The 22,223-nt window shown below is 36.1% G+C and overlaps 1 protein-coding gene across 3 annotated transcripts in view; it reads right to left on the reverse strand.

Annotated features, from left to right (window-relative positions):
• The window catches only part of LOC142349280 (uncharacterized), a 105,454-nt gene that overhangs the window by 29,885 nt on the left and 53,346 nt on the right, over nucleotides 1-22,223 (reverse strand). For 2 of the 3 annotated variants that reach the window (XM_075400739.1, XM_075400738.1), the window contains exons 7-8: nucleotides 2,654-2,765; nucleotides 1,471-2,261 (exon numbers count right to left, since the gene is read on the reverse strand). In XM_075400739.1, coding sequence (XP_075256854.1) covers nucleotides 2,674-2,765 — 92 coding nt within the window. In that variant the 3' untranslated portion in view covers nucleotides 1,471-2,261; nucleotides 2,654-2,673. Of the gene's footprint in view, nucleotides 1-1,470; nucleotides 2,262-2,653; nucleotides 2,766-22,223 lie in introns of those variants that run through there. The other variant, XR_012760812.1, reaches the window with a different exon arrangement.

A 22,223-nucleotide genomic window follows, 5' to 3' on the forward strand; every position in this document is an offset into this window, starting at 1 on the left:
GAACGGTAAAATTTATCAATGCATTTGTCACTCAAATTCGTCTAGTATCTAACATTTATTTTTGCATTTTTTTTCTGGATGCTCTCGTTACACTCATTTATTCAAACTATGATGTCAATTGATAAAAACTTGTCGTTTTCGCCAAGTAAATGAATTGATTAATGCCCATATTAGCGTTGCCATACGTCAAGAGGAAGTTGAAAAACAGTTGAGCGATGGAATTCAGACATTTAATTCAAAAAAAGCGTTCACACCTTTCTGAAGCTCAAGCGATTTTCGGAAATTCAATCAATATCAATCAATTTCTGCAAAGTGGTACAAAGTGGTACCGTGCTGTGTTACGGATTAACCTAATGAAAGTCGTTAGCTCAACTTTAGCAAACAGCCGGACTTGAGCAGGACACAAAAAAAATTGCGCTCGACTTTTACTCGAACCAAAATTTTATGCTCGAGTTTTAATTGACAAAAACTTTTCAATCTTGGCTACTCTCCAACCAATTTTTTCTGCTCAATTCTTGCTCGGTTAAGGAAACCGAATTAAAAAACTGAGTCGAGGAAAAGTCTTTTCATGAGTATGGCGTTTTCCTGGGAAAATTTATGTGTAATTTTATTGCCTACAAATGCTTGTAACGCAGTCAGCAAGTATGATTCCTCATCTATTGTAAATCTGAAAAAACACTAGTCAATCGAAAAAGTTTAAATAAATATATACACAACAGCTTCCATACGCTCCTGATACTTTTCAAGCACTGCAGTGAGCTGAGAAGGTGGTAGCGACGTACTAGTAGTGCTGCGATGACGAAACAAAAAATTGTTCATACCATCAGGCCATATAACTAGCCTACTTTTATCGAAAAACAACTGATTCATTTAAAACTGCGCAATTTCACGTACTTTCACTGCCCTGGGGTTAAAAACTCACACCAGGTAATGCGTAAACTCCTTTTTTAACGGTCTTGCAACGCTTAAGGCGCAGTTTTTTTGGCGTGAAACAGTTGAATGACTGACAGCCGACAGCTGATATAATAACCATATGATGTTTTTATCTTAACTTAATTGAACCATAATTGATGAGAGCTTTGCTGAAACTCCGACCTTAATTGAGTTTCTGTTGGGTTATCAAAAAAGTTTTCCGAGGCTTAATTGTATTGATTTTTTGTTTTTGGCAAAACTTGACCAAATATGAATTTTTTTCTGTGAACTCAACTTCTTTTTATGCAGAGTTAAGACTCACAATCTATGAACTGCTTTTTTGAAACTTTTGCAATTTTTTAGAAATGTAGTCAATTTTTTCAAACTGTTTTTCGCTTTGCGCAATTTTATACAAATGCATCTTTTAACATAGAAATTCTACGATATAACTCAATTTATTCAACTCACAAGTAGTTTGAGATTTGAAAACTGGACAATTTTTGTTTAAAAAATAGTTCTTTGGCTGTGGGTGGGGGTTGGGGTTGGGGGGGGGGGGGGGGTTAGCGATGACTAAGGGATTGCTAAAGAATGCTTGAAATGAAACAAAAACAAACGATTAAGTGGTTTCTGGTGGTTACACGATTTGCCGGTTTGGGATCAAATTTACAGCCAAGCGAAAGCAAAAATAAACAAGTTACCGCTGGCATGAGTCTTAGTCTATTTTGGCAGTCAAAATTCTCTCACTCGTCTTGACGCAATCGTAGGTTGTAGGTAAGTGAACAAAAGCAGCTACATTGATGATATCAATGATGGTAGCACTGAAAGAATTTTGTGAACTGGTAAAGATCGTTGTTACCGTCCTTGTCCATTTCATAGATTTGAAACGAGAAACGGAGGGGCTTTGTATGAACTCCTGGCAATCTAGTACCCCATCTCCATCAGTGTTCAGAATGCCTATTATCGTTTCCGAAAACGTCGAATGTTGTTCCTAGACGACCGATAATTGATTAATGTTTGGGTATTTTATTGTAAATTATAAGTGCTGAACAGTGCGAATTGGGCATCGAGTAATTGCCATGACACTGTCCGTCTCCGAATAACTCATCTCATGAAGTGTTGGCTAATAACGCAATCAAATAGATAAGCAGTATGCAGTTTAATATATATTTCTACTATATGTATTTGGTGGGGTCGCTTTAGTTTTCTGATGATGGATAAATTCAGTATAAAGATGGTTCCTGCGAAGAATTTAATTGCGTTCCATCGAAGTTGAGTTAGTCATTAGTTTGCTTCGGCCAATTGTCTGACACAATTCTTAAATCTTCCAACCATGCAGACAAAGGAGCTCCCTGTGAAAGAGAAAATTTTCACACAAACAACTTATTTCGATTTATTTTTACAAATATAAAAGTGCAATTTAATAAAAATTATAAATTCGGTATTTCTTCGTTCATACTTACAAAATTCTCATCGATATCACTACGTCCTTGTAACGTATTTAACCCCACAACGACAATCATTACAGCATTAATAAGCTATCAATCACAAAGGAGAGAGAACAAAGGTTGAACATATGATAATAGTCTCAGAAAAAAAATTGTCGGCTTTTCCCACGTGAATAATTTTCACGAGCTGTGACAATGGCGGTGTCACTATTTTGATAGAGAACATCAGTGAGAATGATTTTCATCAAGTAGGTTTTTTTCTACTGTTTGTTGTGAAGCTGTCTAGCACTCCTTACCGATTCATGGCGTCGTAATTTTACTCCACCTGACGCAACGTCATCATTATGATGCAAAGTAGAGCAGAAAGCAGTTTCGAGGCTGCTAGGGGAATGGACGAACAGATACGAGCTGAAACAAAATCAAGTATGTGGTGGAAGTCAGAATAACATTGACTTCAGATTGTAGAATCTTGTAAATTTGTCAGGCGTTTAAAGTTGGAACATATTGACGCCCGAAATCTACCAGGATAGAAGTTTTTGATCCCCCCTCCCCTCCCGGAACGCTATGAATCCCCCTCCCAGTTATAGAGCACCTGTCTTCATATAGTTAGTAAGTAAATCAAAAAAATATTGCACGCGTGCTTTGGTGGTGCACATAATATGCACCAACTAAGATGGGGGGCACAAATGATGAATTTTTGATGATGAATTTAAATTTCGTCGTAGTGCCATCGCTGTTTCTGTCATCAAATGGAGCCGTTCAATTTGAAATGAGAGACACCGTATTCCGGAATCTTGTGGGTATATGAACTGTTCAATTACAAAATGAATGAATATTTGGGTCAGAAAATAGCAATGATAAACTCGTAGACGCAGTATCAAAAACATAAAAACCAAGTGCTAAAAATAATGAGATATGGAAAAATTCTCAATCTTTAAAACGAACTGATGTTTGATGTCTTAATTCCAGTTGAAGCCTATCTCAGACCTGAAACTAATTTCATACCGTGATGCCATTGTCTATATACCTTTTCCATTAAATTGAGATTTGTTATTTAGTACATCAAGTAATGTTAGGGAAGTTGACTCTCAAGTATGTGGGCCGAAAAACAATTCACGTGAGAGAACACAAAATCTCAATTCATCAAGGACGTCATTGCCCAAATGCCACTGGAATTCTTTGAACTATAACAAACAGCGAAAAATTTTCTGTTATACAATCTACAATAAGTTTTAAATTCCAACCGCAAACAATGATTTTAATCTAAAATGTCAAAAATTGATCAGATCAAGAAAAAGTTGAAAAAACTTTGAAGTTGAAGATCAAATGAAAAAAAAACCATGAGGCAACGATTTGTATTTATCACTATACCTTTTAGTAGCTTTTAGTTATAGAGTCCAAAAACGTTATCTATTGAATAAACTGTATACGTCAGCAGATCGGAGAGCAATAACGAAAAACAGGAAACTAAGAAACTTTTATTAAAGATTTAAGCGTAAAAAACACTATAATTAGGCTCGGTAATGTGCGTTTGCGCACAATAGTCCAACACTGCCACGTTCCTACCTCAATGATTTATTATTGAAGTAGTACTAGACAAAAATATCATGAGTAGTGTGACAGAAACAAAAAACTTCAATGGAAAACACAGTACTGGAACCTCAGTAACAATTTATCGGTTCTAAAACAGAGACGTGTATATCTCTGAAGTCATTTCTTTTATATCTATAGAATGGACACAATTGAACTTGTCAAAAAATTATTTTTACAAAAAAAACTCATCTAATACAAATTCTCAAGCAAAACAATTACCAAGTGAATACCTAATTTTGCCTAACGAAAATGAGATCTTAACTCTGTTTCTTTTTCAAACCAGATTTCAAAAACTAATTTTATTCAAATAACTTTGTCTTACAAAAATCAGGCTTTGCTGGATTCAATTTCAATTAAAATTTGCATTCGCAGTTTGGATTACATTTATGGCGCAGTTTTATAAGTCACGAATGCTCATAAAACTACAACAAAATTGGTCTTCAGTCGATGCAACTCATCTGCCGAGTTTGAAAAGTCAACTAAAGATTTTCTTCGATTTCTTGGCTATCAACCAAAGGCATCAGAAAATGTGTTGACGTTGCATTGGCAAGCCAACCACAAAAAGCCATTATTTGAAATACGTTTTACGACAACAAAATGAGCAAACAATTCGGGACAATTACTCAATCTCGCAAAAATTTTATTAAAATGAGAAAAAGTCGTTTATGTCCAGCCACTGGCTGACAACTTTAAACAGGTTCAGTTATGCACGCCTGTAAAGACGTTAAGATCTTGACGGTAGTCAGACAAAAGGATGAGACAAAACATTACGACGCAGAGGTATACCCCAAATTTTCCGCCTTTGTAAAATTTGCTCGAAAATTAGATACATACAATGAACAAAATTAGGAGACATCCTTCGTATCTTACTTTTCGCAAAAGGGGTTCCACCAATTTTGTGAAATAAAAGAACATTCGGAACGAAAAGTAGGTTACAAGTCTCGTGGCACGTTTCCGCTCAACTTAGGTATCTATTATTCGCGCGCATTTTGAGCAAGCAATAAGCAGTTTAATAAACATTTAATTGAAGCTTTCAAAGCTTTAAAGTGCTTTAACTACATGCAACCACAAAAACTGATTTTTTTCCCGAAAAATCCCTCGCACATCAAAGGCTTTGTATATCAATGTGGGACTGGCCGATTTTAATAAGTAGTAATAAATAGTACTAATAAGTAGTAATAAATAGTAATAAAGTACTATGAGTAGTAGTAAAGTAGTAATAAAGTACTACTAGTAGTAATAAGTTAGGCTTAATTAAAAATATAGTAATTAAGTTAGGCTCAATTGCGGATTATATGCGAAATCGAGGTACATTGCGTGCAAAAAATTGATACATAAATGGAGCAGATGCGTGATACAAGCCGTGCGAAAAAGAAGTTATTATGTTTGTACTTGTATTTCCTGGCTAGGATTAGGACACTTTTGCGAAAACGTGTTGCTAATTTCCCTTCCATTTTGCCGGTTTCTGCTAAAGTAGCTACTTTCCGCAATATTGTTCCATTTTCAATGTATTAACATAGTAAAAACGAACACGAGATACACGCATAGGGCATATCTGCCCGTGACGATTTTGGTATACCTCTGCGTTGTAATGAAAAACTTGTCAGATATTGATGAGCCTAGGAAACTACCAAAACCGTAAAATGAATAACATCATCTATCTAGAACTTTAAACTATTTTTTAATAAACCCCGGTTGTTTTTAACCTAAACAAAAAGACATCTAAAGGGAAACCACGTGGAAAAAGTCAAATGAGCTCCAATATATTATAGAGTCGGTCCCAAAATAATTAGCTGCTCCTTGGTCGGTTAAATCAACGATATCAATGCACCATTACAAAACGTCGTTAAGTTTTGATGGCATTCTTGCAAAATCACGAAAAAACTGTTTTGTTTGTTGAAAAATCTGTACATACCAAAAATTTCTCCAAACACCAATTTTTCTCGCATTGCTTCAAAAGGAGTTTGAAAAAGTTTACCAATTCAAGTTTGTTTATCAAACAATCCATATTCCTTTCCAGCTTGATGCAGTTCTCTATGCAAATTTGGCTATCCATCAAGTTTGAAAATAGAATAGGAAGGCTCGTTGATGTGCGTTAGCGCAAGATGTTCCGACCCGCGCTCATCTAATTTTTTCAAATTACTGTCTTTTGACTTACAATTTTGACAAAGCGATAATCAAAAGTAGAAGTTTGAATTCAAAAAAACCGTTACACAACCAAACTAATAATTGAAATAAATAATTCCATGCCTCATTACAACGACATCTGCATTGAAATGACTTGGAGAAAAAAACAACGACTACAAAAAGCAAAAACAAAAGTTTCACGTCAAAAATTTAATACTTACTTTAAAAGCACCTAGTAACAACGTCAGATTACAATTAGACAAAACACTAACTACACGATTTTATTTTTTACTACATACACAGCAGACGGAATTTTTCCTTAATGAGACTAGGTAACAGTTTTACAAAAAAAATAATGAGGCGAAATTCAAAAATCAATCAACTTTTTTCAAACCGATTAATTTCAACTCTTAAAAATCATTAGCCTTTAACGAAATAATTCTCAATGAATTTACTAAAGAGTCATAATGAAACCAATAGGATCTGTCTTTGGTTAGACTAAGCCATAGGAACCGACAACAGAGGCAGAAAAATTACAAACAATGCGAAAACACAAATTAGTGAAGCCATTAAGATCATTTGACATTATCTGAATATTATGTATTTTTATTTCAATTTCCATTTACACTAATTCAGCTATATATATATATATATATATATATATATATATATATATATACTGAATGAATAAATAAGTTCAATTGGGCCAAATTTGATCATAATTGGGATCTGTTATTACGCGATTGTGCTAAAGGAAGCGAAAAAGAAACAGAAATACACCACTCACATAACTTTTTATGTGAAACAGATTGTCCAACGAACAAAATATTAGTTACGTCATAATATCAGTAAACATGTTAGTTTTAAAAATACATGGTACCTCTCAATGATGAGAATACGTTACAAGTTAACGAAAACAACAACAAAAACTGAAAAACTTCAAAAGATCCTTAAAATCTCAAAAATGTATAATATTATAAACTTGAAGACTAATCGCTATAAAAGGTCTTCTTCGGTTAACATTTTTCAATCAATCCTCACTTACAAGCTGATGAGACTGGTCAGCATTTTACGGGCTGCCTAAAGAATAAAAAAACAAGCTAGCACAGCCACATAAAAAAATTGAGCGAGGAAAGTGTCAAAGTCATTAAAAAATGAACTTTTCAGTTAAAAACTTTCCAAAATAAAATAATTTCTAACAACTATGGGATTCTTTTTTTAACAATTTGACTCCAGTATTTTAGCAAACATGAACAAACACATTAAAACAACAAAATTTTTTGAGAAGAACCGTACTATCAGCGCCATTACATTCGATAGCCTTCAACGGGAGCTAATAAATACGCTAAGTTATGCCTCGATGAGACAACAAACAAATTTATAGGATAATTGGCATTCTTAACTCATCAATCAGTCATTACAAAAAATTACTGACTATGAAAACAACAAAAAACACAGGCAAAATCCAAAAAATTGGTAGAAAAGTGCGCGAGGAGTGTCGAAGCCCTTTAAACTATAAGCTTTGCTCTGAAAACTTCTTGTATGATCCATTGAAAGTCGTCATGGTTAAGCCAATGGAACTATCAATATTAGGATAATTTGTTAAGAGTCCATAAGGAACCAGAATTAAGAAAAAGAGATCCAAAAATTTTAAAAAGTTATGAAAACTCGTGCGTCGAAGTCATAACTCCAATAGTTAGAACGTAAAACCGCTGACTGATTAATTTCTGAATTAGAAAAGAGAGATCGGGTCATTACTGAGACTGACTTGCAGTTCACGAACTAAGGGTTAAGATCGTTTAATATTTACAAAAATGTCTCGGAAAATCATTTTTAAAGTCTAAACAGCCATTAAATCCAATAGCTTTCAACGGAAGCCAAAAAATACGCTCTGTTGTCCCTCATTTGGACAAGGATTTTTCTCAATCATAGTGAATCGATAAGACATCACAATATATCTTATGACTTTGGAAACAACAACAAATATAGGCAAAAACAAAAAATTCAGTGGAAAAGGGCGCGAAGAAAGTGTCGAATCCATTTAAACCATAATCTTTTATCTAAAAGTTTTATCCATGATCCACTAAAAATCTTCTTAAAGCCAATGGACGATATCAATATCAAGATAATGAGAACAGATTTTAAGAGGAGCCAATAATAAGAAAATATCCAAAAACTTTAAGAAATTTTTGAAAACTTGTGGCATTGAAGTCACATAACAAATAGATAGAAGATAAAACCACTAATCAGATTATTTTGGTTGCCATAGAAAAGGGTGTCCTGTCATTGCCGAGACTGACGTATATTTCACGAAAATAAATTTATGATCGGTTAATGTTAAAAAAAAATTCTCGAAAAACCTTTTTTAAAGTCTTAACAGCCTTTAGTTGTCCAATCAAAGCTCTAGATAGGTTCTCTTAATGCTCATCATGAATTCTATTGCACTTTTAGAAAACAAGTTTATGCCATAAGATTCCGAAAATTTAGTTAAACCTCAAAAGAAATCAGATTTTCATTTAAAGTTCAGAGTCATAGCCAAAAAAAATACGAGCGATTCTTTGAAAACGAATTTTTCGTTCATTGGGCTTCATTAGACTCTAAAACAGTCTTAACGGAACCTTGGGATGAAAAGTGAATAGTCTCTATGTGACATAGAAAACAAAAAAAATGATTTTTTTTAAAAAAAGCTCTCAAATAGGTTTCGATAATTTTTTTGATAATAAACTTCCCTCTGAGACCAGAACTAGTCTTTTTTATCGCCTTTCGTCTATTAGGAACTCAATATTGGTTCTTATTGTGGCGTGAAGTGTAAGTTTGAATCAAAATTTTCTATAAAAATTATCGTAGTTTGAAGAATTACACTAAATTACACACAAAATATACTAAAATTGAACAAAATATCACATGTTCACACGAAAATCAATCCTCGTTAACTCCTCGAGAAAAAGGAAATTCAAAAAAATCTTTTTAATTTCGAATTCTACGCTGGACGAGCTTTTTAATGATACCACTCACAATTCTCTAAGATGAATATATCGATCGGCCAAAATTGACTGAACAAAAAAAACCCATTTGAGTATATAGTTCCTCCCCCTCCCCCCCCCCCCCCACAAGTGGGGTCGGAACAAAAAAGTGAAGTTAGTAAGCTACTACAATCTGATTACTTTAGATTCGAAAAACTATAATGAAATCAATTATGTTCTCGCATCGTGGCTCTGAGTAATAAGTAGCTTTGTCAAATGTTGAATAATAAGTCTCGAAAAGGAGCAAAAAGGGTAATAATATGAACAAACGTGCTTTAATGGATTTAAATTGAAAAACTTTCAATAAACTGTATTTTTCAGGTAGAACAGATTCAATTAGACTTCCTTGTAGTTTATGATGATCGTTCAAGCAATTTTTAGGGCAGTCTTTTTGAGAAGTTCTGACAGTTCCCCCAGAAACAACTGATTTTTGATTTTATTTTTTTAAAAAAATTGTATTATCAAATAACGAAAAAAAGCAAAAACACAAAGTTAATTAAATCAACAGCTCATTGTCATCTTTGAAAAATGACACCAAAAACGTTATTGGTCAATTTTCAATTTGTTAGTAGTATCGTATATATACAGGAAGATCGGGGGGGAGATCCTTTGGAGATCCGTTCAGCAGAGGGGGATCCCTGATCCCTTAGGGGAGATCTTTTACGCTAAGAAAGTGGTAATTGCGCTACATGTATTTGTCTGGTGGCTTATTGTTGGTATTGCGCTATTGGAAAGCCATTCCAGTTTCAACTTTTCTTGCGTATTCGTGGCAAACCTAGCAAAGTAGATTTGAATTAAAGCTGAATTTATACGTTACAACATATAGAATAGAATTGTTATAGAAACTGTTATAGATAAGAGAATTAAACACGTACAAAAGCGTCAAATTGCATACAAAATAGCGCATTGTTTTGTTAATTAAGAGTCTGATTCTATCGCTTCATAATCAATAAATGGGTTATACACTGGACGTTCTTCTTCTATCTCATTTTCATCGGCAATTTCATCAGAATCAATATCAGACTCTGTGATTGCGGCGGTTCTTACGAAGCCGGGGTCAGGGATTTCAGCGTTGTCAGTATTCGTTTAAACTGTGGTTTCAATTTCCCTCTGGTTTTCAATTTCGTACAACTCTCCAGACGACCAGGAACTCAACGATTCATTATCGATATTGTCGTCTTCGTCGAAGAAACGATCGTGGACAATATTTATGTGACCAAACGGCAGCGTATCGATCCCATTTTCAAGAATGTATCGTTTATCGTCGAAAGCGTTGAGCGACACTTTATTAATGGTTACTGTATGGAGTTGGTGGCTGCTAGAAGCTATTCTATGGTTTTGCGTGCGGATCAAACGACCAGAGGAGAGCGTTTCTTTGAATCTGTCATGCGTCAGTTGTCGTTGTGCTAATTTTGTGACGCCTTTAGCTGATTTCTTTTCCCCGCCATCTAAATTAAAATATTGAACATTAGGAACAGTCTCAACTAACAAGCTGTATATTGATACGTGTGAGTGTGATGAAAACTAACTTACCAATTGCAATTACTGAGTAGAGTTTCGGCTTGAGAGCACAAAATTCTTGAATAGGCACGCTGGCAAACTCGTCCTTAAACTTCAGGACGACATATTCGTTCACTTTGGAGAAGAGCGGGTGCTGTGGTGGATAATTAGAGAAGTCGAAATGTTGCAAAATATGAATTTTTTGACGTATATCTTCATAAACGTCTATTGTATTGATTCGATATAGCAGTGAATCAGTATCCGAGTAGAGAACTTTGCAATCAAAATTTGGCTTCATCACTGTATAATGGAATTGGAACATGTGTAATTTCGCCAGATCAAGTACACATGCCCCTACAATAGCGGGTTTGTTCCAATAAATCCGTTTTTTTGCAGTTTTCATCGCAGCCATGCTCTCTCCAAAGATTTTGAACGATTTAAAATGAAAGTTTTGCGTTCTTTGTAGCACACTTTGAGCATTTCGAACAATAACGACTTGATCACGGTTCCTTTTCGACTCGCACGTTTTTCCGAACGCTGAATTATTCATGCCCTTATAGAACTTTTTGCCAAAAGCAGTACTGGCAGCAATCCGGAGACTGGTATTTAGCTCCATGTAGGGTCGCATCCAGTTCGCTTGCTCAAACTTTAATGCCCGATGAAGTTTTGTAATTTTGGGCCCCATTGAATTGTAGAATTGGGCAAGCCGATAATGTAGCGTGTAGCGGTTTTTAGGCAACAGCGTTTGGACGAGTTTTGGCCCAGATGACTTTTCAGGTAAGTGCATCTGTACTTTCAAATTTTTCTGGTAACCGCTCAGCCAAGAATGTTTGATTTTCAATTTGGATGGCGCCAGAGGGTAATCTTGATGAGCTTCATGATGTTCGGGTGGATAATCAATATCAACTTCAATTATGTATCCATGCTGTGCCGTTGACGAAATTTTGAGTACTTCCTCGAGCGTGATGTGTGCATCTAGCGCAAAATCCTTCAAGGGCAAATGATCGTTCTGCATTACGCCGCCGTAGAGGTTATTTGCGTCTAGCATCAACGCATATGTAGACGGCTTAGAAGCATCATAGTTCGGCAGATGGCAGTTGTTTGCTTGAAAGAGTCGTTGCTCATAGATTGAAGACACTCCTCCGCGCATCATGTTCTCTACAAGTTCAAGTTGTTCACTCTCGGTTAGCAAATGCAGGTCGGGTTTGCACACCTTGAGGAACGCATCTCCTGATAAATTTGATGCTCCATAGTACTGTGCGCAATCTAAACCGTACGTGTCATAGCAGATATCTCTGAAAGCCTCAAAGACGCACGCCAAGAGCAAAGTGTCACTGGTTGGATAAAGGTCGTGGTAGTCGCCGATGTTTTGACAACCAAATTTTGAAAACACTGTTTGAGCATGATTGTAGTCGGTTTCGCTGATAGTGACTTCACCGCCATGCAATGTATTTTTCCATTCCGATAATGGAGGCAACACTTTTTCTTCAAACACTTGTTCTGATGTGATGTAGGAATAACAGTAAAAACCTTTTTGGCAGAGAAGTTGAAAATCGCTATTGGAGTAAGATTCATACTTAGAGCGTAGAATGTCAAAGCGATTGTCAGGCAGATCAGCTACCAAGGACTCGAGTGATTGGGGCATGAAGTTAAACGAGTCAATTAACCTTATGTATTCGAAGATGGGTACTTGTTGTCCGGCCTCCGACTCAAAATTTTTTATGAACACTCCAACAGAGAGTGATATATAGTTTTCGTCCGTAGAAGGAATAACTTCAAACTTCGTTTCTGGCTCACACTCTGCTAGTGCAAGACATATATGATGAATATCATACTTTTTGATATTATGACCAATCATTGGCGTAAAGTTAGATGTTCTGCGACGAGTGTTACAGAGTTGATGCGCCCACCCTAGAAAATGACCATCGTAGTGACAATGGTCAAGAACAAGCTCAGCCTCATCGTTTATTTCGTTTTCACAGATCCAACATCTTGTGTTATTTTCACGCGCTGGAACGGGTCCTCGGTAGGGTCCGTAGAAAGCTCGTTTTCGGTTGTAGATGTCCCGCGCCAGTACGTGCAAAGATTTTACAAATTCGTTCATACAGTTGTCACCTCTTTTGAGTTCAAAGTAGACAGGAGTTGCTTTACCGTGTTCTATGGCTGCTATTGCATAACCACAAGGTTCATGTTTTTCAATTGCATTTGTGTAGGAAGTAGAGGGTGAGGGTTGTGCTGTAGCGATTGGAACAAGATAAGATTCTGTGTCAAAGTATAGAACGATAGGAAGAAACCAGCGTGCTTTCCAGTTTCTGAACTGTAGGGAAGTGTTGCTTTCTTTTGGCATAACAATTTCTGCTGCTGCATGTTCACTGCATGTTTTAACATGGTTTTGATAAGTTTCTCTGTTTGTACACAAATGAAAACAATTTCGACAAATACGCTGCGCTGCACGGTGCGCTATACCTTTGAAGTATGCGACAAATCGTTCCAGATTCAAGATGAGAACGTAGTGATGGGCATTCTCATCGTGGAGGAGAAGAAGGTCCATTGTGAAGGATTTGTTTGACTTTTTGGAAACGTAGATCATCACCAAACGTGTTCCCTCGATTCTGTAAACAAAACAGATTCATGAAGACCAATACAGTTTTAACATTTTGATTCGTTGAGCGGGATTATTTGAATTTTATTGATATTATTAAAGAAACACTTACCCGAAAACATTGACGCGAACGTCGTTGGCGTCCTCAAAGTATGGGATCCTGTTTATGGGCATGGGCATCTGATAGTCTCCAACCGGCTGTCGTTCCGCATTCTTGTACGTATCTGGATTCGTCTTTTCAGTTCCCGATCGACCTTCTGTCAGTAAATTGATTCGATTTTTGATGTGATACGCGGCAACGAAACAATACACGAAGCAGTTGTGATCAAAATGGTTTCGTATGTTGAGCAATGAACGGCATCCGTTCAGGAAACCAGGTAGAGCTATATATGACGAGGCATGCACGGGGGCAAAGGCGGCTATCTTGATTTCCAGTCTGTTTATTTTGCGTAGAATCCATCCACTGCCTTGTGACGAAAACATGAAGAGAATATTCAACATCTTACTCAACATCTTGAAAAAATCTTTGTTTGAGAGTCCATCCAAGTACACTGTAGTCATTTCAGAGCTAGCAAAGATTTCGATAGCTTGTTCTTCGTTGTCGTTTTCGTTTCTTTCTTTGTACAGATCCAGAGACACAACAAACTGAATTTTTTTGGCTGCAGTCGAAACTTCGCTGTTTATAAGGTCCGTTATGATGTCTCTATTGTTCAGCATGAACTCCATGAGATCTTGGTCGTCCTCCGTTCCATCAATAGTGAAAACTTGAAGTGCTCCTTGAAAGGCGGATTCTGTTGGTCTTCTGCTTGTTTCACTAGTTCTCGAGGGCAGTCCATGTTGATCTCTTATGTGTGTGGCAAAGCGATCAGCAGAATCAAAGCCAATGTAGCAGTAGAGACAACATTGTACTAACGGATTATGTCGGTTTCCGAAATTTCGTTCGAGAGTTCGTAGATCTCTTGTAGTGAAATCACAGTGTTCACAGCGGTACACTGGCACTCCAACTTCATCTGGATGCAAGTTCCTTTGGTGACGATTGCGGTTGGTGCGAAATGTGAATTTGGCGTTACAAAATTTGCACGAGAAACTCATTGTTGGATCAATTTGAAGATAAAATGGTTTTGAGTTCGAGCTAAACCAAACCTTCAACTCTCTAAAAATAACCAACGTTCTGATTGGTTGAATTTTAAAACATGTTCAAAACGAAATTTTTAGGGACAAAGTTTCTTTCCAATCAGTTAACTAAAGGATTACACAAGAGTGAATAATATCATTGCCCAATGTTCACAGCCCCATTAATTAAATTAGGAGATGGATGAAGATTTAGAAACAACATTTTTTTTATCCCGTAAGAGGGCGTTTAGCATTTTATGCAAATTTAGTCCTGCTTTATGCAAATTCCATCATTCGCCAGTGAGGGCGTAGATCATGTTTTATGCAAAAACATTTGCATATATGATTGGTATTCTGGCCAAAGAGGGCTACAATCATGTCTTATGCAAAGTTGAATTAAAATGCAAATACCAATGTTTTGCCGTAATAGTGGGAGACTTATGCGTATTTTCTATGCAATATATGCGTAATGACTATGCAATGACGTGTTTTAGTGAACCTTATATGGTTAAATTGCTTTATTGGTGTTCTAGCGCAACTGAATATCTCTTTTTAGGCATAAAAAAATTGATTATCGCAGTTTTTTTAACCGAAAACCTTGAAAAAAAATTTTTTTTGAAAATAGATTTGAATTTTAGTATAACAAGTCCCATCAATGATTACTGGAGGTTGTAGCAGAATCCGTTGAGGGTTGAAAGATTTTAAAAAACTAAGAAAAAATGTTTTTAAAAGTTGGAAAAAAATCGATTTTTTTGTTTTTTTTTCGCAATTTTTAATGGAAATCATACTTGGCGAGCAGCTAGCTTCATCATGCTTATGATCAAAGTTTCACAGCGTGAGATTTTATGAAGACCGGTTTTTACAGAAGTTTGAAAAAACTTCGGGAACACGATTTTTCAAAACATCTGGCAGCCACATGTTTTTAATTGAAAACAGGTGTTTGCGAAAACCGTGTTCCCGGGGTTTTTTGGCCATGATCATCATAACCTTTTATTTCTGTTACAAAGTCGTAAGAAAAACTCACTCTGAGTATTTTTCAGCAAAACAACCACATCATCAATATTTTTCGATTTTTCGGAAAAATTGACCTTTTTCTCAGAAAAAAAGTGTTTTTTCTCTAAAACTTTTTATGAGGAATTTCTAAAGTAACACCTTCAAATTGTAGTAAAAAATATAGAGATAACATTGAAACAATGAAAAATTGCATATTTTCAAGTTATTTGAAAGAAAAAAAAATTTTTCAAAATTTATAGTTTTCACAAAATTTTTGCTTTTTTACAAATAACTTTTTTTCTGTTACAGATATGAAAAAGTTTATGGGGACCAAAAATTTAGAGCGTGTTGTTTTACATCGTATGAGATACTTCTCAGTAGTTTCCTCATCAGTCTTCCACTTGTAGGGTGATAAGTTAAAGACAAAAATATATGACTAAACATAGATTTTGTTCTCTGTGACCCATAAAATTGTGCTCCTCCAAAATTTTTGTTAAGAGTTCTATTGTAGAACACTTTGCGCTCAGCAAAATGTCTCCTTACAAAATTATCCAACTTTTTCGTTTTCATTGTTTTTTTTTCGTTTTTCTTCAAAAATTTTCCAATTTTTCGAGCAATTTGTTTGAAAAATGGTTTGAAAATGGGCAAAGACTCCACCTCTCAATAGAGTTGTTCAAGTCCTATTTTGTAGACGATATTGTGCTCTATAAAACCATGTTTATACATGTTTCTTCATATGGCGAATTTAGTCACTTTTACAGGTTTTCGAAAAAAAAAATTTCAGTTTGTCTTTAGTCCTTCGAATTTTTTTTCTATTTTCAAAAACCAAACTAATAATACTAAATTTTTATTTTATACACGAAAAATATTTAATCTCCTTTACAGAATCGAAACAAATAAATCAAAGAAATTGACTCAACATTTTTATAAAAACAATTTTTGATTACTCCAATAAGCAATTCTTCACACAATCAAACTGAGAGTTTAGGTTTCCTTTCAGAAATTCTAATCAAAGAGTTTTTCACAAGGTTCAATGGACCTTCTTTTTCTTGGCGCGAGAGTGACTTTTGGCGTCTCGGAGTTGTCGGGTGTTGTTGTTGTTGTTGTTGCAACCAAGCTTGCACCGGTCTCTAAAATTGTTGTTGGTGTCGTCGAGCCAGATGGTGTTCTGAAGTCGGTCGCAGACAAATTCTGCATCAATTGACTTGCAGTTGGTAGTGAGCCAAAATTCCATGCAAGTTTCTCCTCTGTAACGGGTGAAAACAGAGACGGTGAGCTCTCCGGAGACACAGTGGCACTAGGATCAGAAGTTGGCGTTGAAACACATCCTGGTGTTGGTGGTGGTGACTCGGGAGAATGTGGAAGGCCCCACAAATCGGCTAGGTCATTGCAGGCCCGAACTACTCCTAGCTGGTTTTCGAAAAAGGGCACGCAGTCACAATCGAATTTGTATAGAATAGTTCGAGTTTCTTTTGGCAGCGTCACAATGTCATACGGGTAAAGAGGATGTGTTAACGACAAAGGTGGAACGAACCCGCCTGAAGTGATAAAGGTTCCACCGCAATCTTCACTCTCCTTTTTGTCCGGCAAGGTTGCAACGAAGTTAATGAAGATTTTAGGTATCATAAAGTGTTCAAGGGTTGTCCAATTCTCCTCTTTCTCGTTTGTCCTTTTTTGTTGGATAAAAACCACAAAGTTTTCGTAAAAGGTTTGGTACACAATTGTTCGCTCCCAGACATTGTTTTGGTCGCTTAGGATATGGAAAGACATTTTCTGCGTTTGAAGAATTTTGAAGAGATAATAATGTTTTAAAAAATTTTGGAATGCTTTGAAGAGAAGATAAGCAAATTGAATGTTTTTGATAATTGAACAAGAAAAAGTTGTGAAGGTATTTTAAGCGCAAGGATACTTGTTCACAAAATTTGACTTCTATTCAGATAGTGGACTTTCAACAAAGTTAAAGAGTTTCTGTTTCGGAACCGAAATGAAATAAAATGTAGCGGGAAATTTACCCCCATGTAGTTTATGCGAGTTAACAATGTGAGTCCAGTGGCAGTTCTCTTATCTGCCCCCGGCACAACCAAAGGCCAACTATTTTGGCCCGGAATTTTGATTGAAAACATATGTGCTTTACTACTTTGTTTATAACAGAATTAGGCACACGCCTTAAAACTGCACATGTATTTACAAAATTTTAGTTGAACGCCAGGTGTTTTTCATTAATTTGGACCAAGTTGGATAAGTCGACCACACACGTATAACCCACGCATGCCGCGCGCCTGAGGTGGGGAGCACGTTGCTTGTAATTGAAACCACTCTGGTTCCTTGTTACGATGGAATTATCACACCTAACACGTATTATTCCCCTCTTATCAGTTAGTTTCTTTGAAACTCATGGTGTTAGGGACTATTACCAGTGTGTATTTGTGTATGTGTGTATGTGTGTTATCAAGGCAATGCCAATAAATACCTCTTGTTGATCTAAATATAACTCCGCGATAAATAAATTATATGGGAAATACATGGGCCTCTGAAGACATGTGATATATGTAAATCACTTGAAACACCCTTATCAGTACCGTTTTGGAATGAATAGTTAACATTTGAATAATTTAACCTTTCGCTAACAGTTGACTACGTTCTACAACAAAAACTTCCAAGCTAATTCGGTACAAATGCCTTTCACTGCAAGCAAAGACAAAGAGTACGGTGATTGCTATTTCGATATATCCAAAACAGAAAAGAGGTTGATAAGAGCTACTCTCAAAACCTATGAAAACACCGGGACGTATGTCTTTTTGAAACTTTTTAAGAGAAAAGACAATGAATAGGAATTTGAACAGAGAATATCCCTTACAACAGAGGAATTTGACAAACTTATGAAAAAAAGTGGCAGGATACGAAACTCGGTGCCAGAGTCAGAAGGGGAAAAAGATACCTCGGTTACTAAAAAACCGGTGGCTAAAAAACCTAAACTAGCAGAAAAAGATTCTGGATACGAATCAGCGTCCTCATCCTCGGCTGCTTCCACAGATTAATCAAAATGGTTGAAGCAATGTTTGAACGATCGCCGGGTTTCTTCAAACAATTTCAGAAGGCGTTCAAATTTTCAGTTTGCGATGAAAAACCGGAGTTGAATGGTGTAAAAAATTGTGCTGTGTGTGTTCATTTTGAAAACCCCTTTTGCACTTTGAAAACTAATCATTACCATATTTTGGTGGATACATCAGACGTGACAAAGTCTTCAGACAAATCAAAAATTAAAAAAAGCTATACAGTGCCTTGTCTCTACACAACATTTAAGATTTTGTTTGCCAATTCAAATACCCTAGAGCTGAATGGAGAAATTTTTCAAAAGCTTGTTTTGGCGGTTGAATACAACAAAAATTTGAGCATAGATTCCCACTCAATTCAGAAACTGTTGCCAAACTTCTCTAACGTAGCTGCTAATCAAAAAGTCAACAACAACAGCAACGTGACGTTGAATGAAGACAATCGACGACGACTACAGCAAGGAAGCAGCGTACAGTTTCAGCTCCATCAAAAGTCATTGCAAAATTGTATTACAAAGTCCAATAACCAACAAACTCAAACTGATAGCTTTGCAAGTGAATCTCTAAAGAGATTTCAAAATATCTTGTCTGGGCCACACTCAGGTGCTTTCTGCCAAATAATGGACATTTTTTTTGACCGGATATGGTAATTTGCTTGTTGATACTGATGTTTTGTTTTTACGCATAGTGTATGAAGAGAAAATAAAATTTTGAAAAAAAAACTTTATTCAACTAAGCAGAGTTGTAGTAGAGTTAGTTAGATTATCATATGAAGCGCAAATCGAATCAAATCAACATCACTCAATTTTACAATTTCTTTGTTGTTATAAATGTAATGAGCAACATAAATACAAAATAAGCCACACAATATAGAGTTTTGTGTTTGTATAGGTTGATTTCTAAGCAATTCATACACGTTTTGAATATCAAGAGCAGCAGAGGCCAGTCTGTTGTACAAACATTTGTATGATGTTAATTTCTGTCCAAGCGGATCAGCGAAAATGTAATTGCCATTCTTCCTACACAAAAGTGTCCAATGTGTTCCAATAGAATCAGAGCTGGATACATTCACAATAATCAATCTGTTCTGTGACAATTTCAAGGGAAAATTATCAGCTGCAAAGACACCACTAAATTTGTACTTTAGAAGTTTACATGCTTGAATCAGGCTGTTGATTTCGTCTTCATCCATCAGTTTGTCAGAATATGATTTTTAGAAATTTTCCGAGCCGAATCGATGAAAATAGTGCTAGCTTTCTCACCAATAATGAAAATTTCTATATTACTTGGCAAAGCAACTGAAAACTTGAGTTCTATTGAAATTGAACAATTGGTGAGTTCAGGGTGAATAAAATCATGCGACGCCTGCTGAGTGCTTGTGAGATCAAACACCATAATAAAATGGCTCGGGTACTCAGACAATTTAACTCCATGACCATTGTCAATATAGGCTAAGTCTGACATTGTGTTGAAATATAAGCGTTTGTCATCAGTTGTATTTATTGGACTGTCAGCAACAGGAAGTCCATTTCGGTAAATACAAAGCTGCTCCAGATTGAATTTACGAAAGTGGAAAGGATTGAGTTGTTTGCTTCATAAAAAGGCTTCATTTGTGTTAAGGCATATAGCTAGACGTCGAATTGGCTCCCTGCTGAAAACATCTTCTTGTTTCCAGCTTTGCAATCCAGTAGAAGCAAGAAACGTTCTGTTATGGTCTCCAAATACGGATAGGACGCTGGACTTGATAGTAAAGTTTTTTCAATTGCAGAAACCACGTCATCGTTCAACGTCATTTTTCTTACATACAAATTAGCTTCTATAATTTTTACTTTGTAGGGTTTTGCAGCATCGTCGGAAATTGTGACAAAATCATCTATTGATCGTCGAAAAGAAATTCGCAGCGTCACACCACTCAAAAGATGTTGATCGCAAGTAAAAAAATCTACAGCTACTTTTCCATAAAAAGTACATTCGGCAGATTGTCTAACCAAAGTTTTTCGTCTGTTAACTTCAGCTGCCAGAATTGCTCCGGGGTTCTCTTCGTAGGAATAACCTTGACATGCCAACCAAGTTGCTTTAGCATCTTTGTTATGAGAAAATTCAGTTTCAATGAAACTTTTGTGAGCATAATTTCCATTTGCATTTGAAATTTTTAATCCGTTGGCAGATACTGTACAGTCAGAAAAGAGCGAATGTAAAACATTATTGCAGAAGTAAGGGGCGTCTGTTTTGGTGACGTCTGCTGCAGCTCCAGCGTCATATTTCAAATCGGCTTCAGAACCTTGAACTATCTTGCATTTGATTTCCAGGAAAATTTTTTGTAGGTCAATAAAATTATTTCTGTCTCCAGCCACCTCAAATTCGAGCATGGGTCCGTTAGGGCTGTACACTGGCCCTACTTTTTGACAAAAACTACCATCAAAAGTTACAAGAAGCGCTGGTTTTTCAAACAAATCCAGGGAACTATGCGTTGCCTCTGTTGGTAACATATTACCGATCATCTTTAACTCTAGCGAAGAAATCCGACCGACTTCTTTTTGGCTGTTTATTTTTTGAAATGACTGTCTTTCTCACATTAGTACTTTTTCTAGCTTTTGAGCGAGATCGTTTAGACCGTCTCCGATTCATTCGGTTTTGTCGTCTCATTCGCAATGCTAATGAGCCTCCTGTTTGCTTTTTAACTGTGTTCGAAATAGTGTTTTTCAACGCCTGCTTTGCGGATTTTTTTTTGCTGACAACATCCACTAACTCTGGCACACTTTGTAATAGAAGTTCTTTTTCCGACACGTTTTGCTGCGGGTAGAATGAATTTTCGTGCAAGCGGTAAGGCGATTCGACCTATGCCACTTGCTAAAGCTCCAAAGCCACTTCCTCTTTGTCTATAGTGTCCAGAAAAATAAGGCAACGAAGATGCTTGATTGGTATAGTACGATTCCATTGTTTTAATCACCAAATTTTTTGAACTGTAACGTCAATATTACTTTACCGGTTCCTGAAAAGTGGACTAATTGACCTGTTTCGGTACGTAACTCTATGGAAATTGATTGAATTGTATTTGAAAGTAGTTTTTTATAGTCCAAATTTGAAAAAACTATTCTATTTGTTGGTTCAAGTTCACACACGCTACCGATTTTCAGACGTTGTTTTGAATCAATGACACGTAATAAAGGCGCCTTAGCATCACCAACATATTGATACTCGATAATGTTTGTGTATATGAATATTAAGTGCTCTCCCGCGCACAGATCAGCAGGGAATTCTCCATAAAAAGCTTTTGTCTCATCGCTCTTCATTAATTTATTTGATGTAGCTGTATTCATTTTGTACCCAATATGTACACCATGTTTATCTGGAATTCCTGTAAAACCCACAATACTGGGTATTTCTTCACTAGGAAAAGTGATTCCCTCATTTTTACCAAAAAGTGTTTCGTATTTTCCAGTACTCTTGATTTCGCGAAACGAAAAATTAGGTAGTCCAACTGTTCGCTTGATAGTAAATAAAAGTTGAGCAACAGTTTCAAAGTTTCCAGTCATGAAAGAGATTTTTTCTCCACTGTAAGGTCGAGAAATGACATTGGCATCAGATGAGATTCTTTGTGACTCCTCGTAACCCTTAAGACTATATGCTATCAAATTCCCATTCACCACATGCTGAATTTTGGTGGGAAAAATAATTTCGCTTAGAGCTACCCTCCAGTCGCCAGATAGTTGAATTTCATCGTTGAAAGAATTTCTGAACGAAGCTAGTGTGTTTTGATCAAAGATCTCCATTGAAGCGCTAGAAATAACATGTACCGTAAACTCGTCTTCGAATCGTTTACTTCCCATTTTTTAGAGGAGACTCTCGTACTAGTTGAAGT

This window comes from Convolutriloba macropyga, chromosome 11, assembly GCF_964194025.1.
Source record: "Convolutriloba macropyga chromosome 11, txConMacr16.3, whole genome shotgun sequence".
NCBI lineage: Eukaryota > Metazoa > Xenacoelomorpha > Acoela > Convolutidae > Convolutriloba > Convolutriloba macropyga.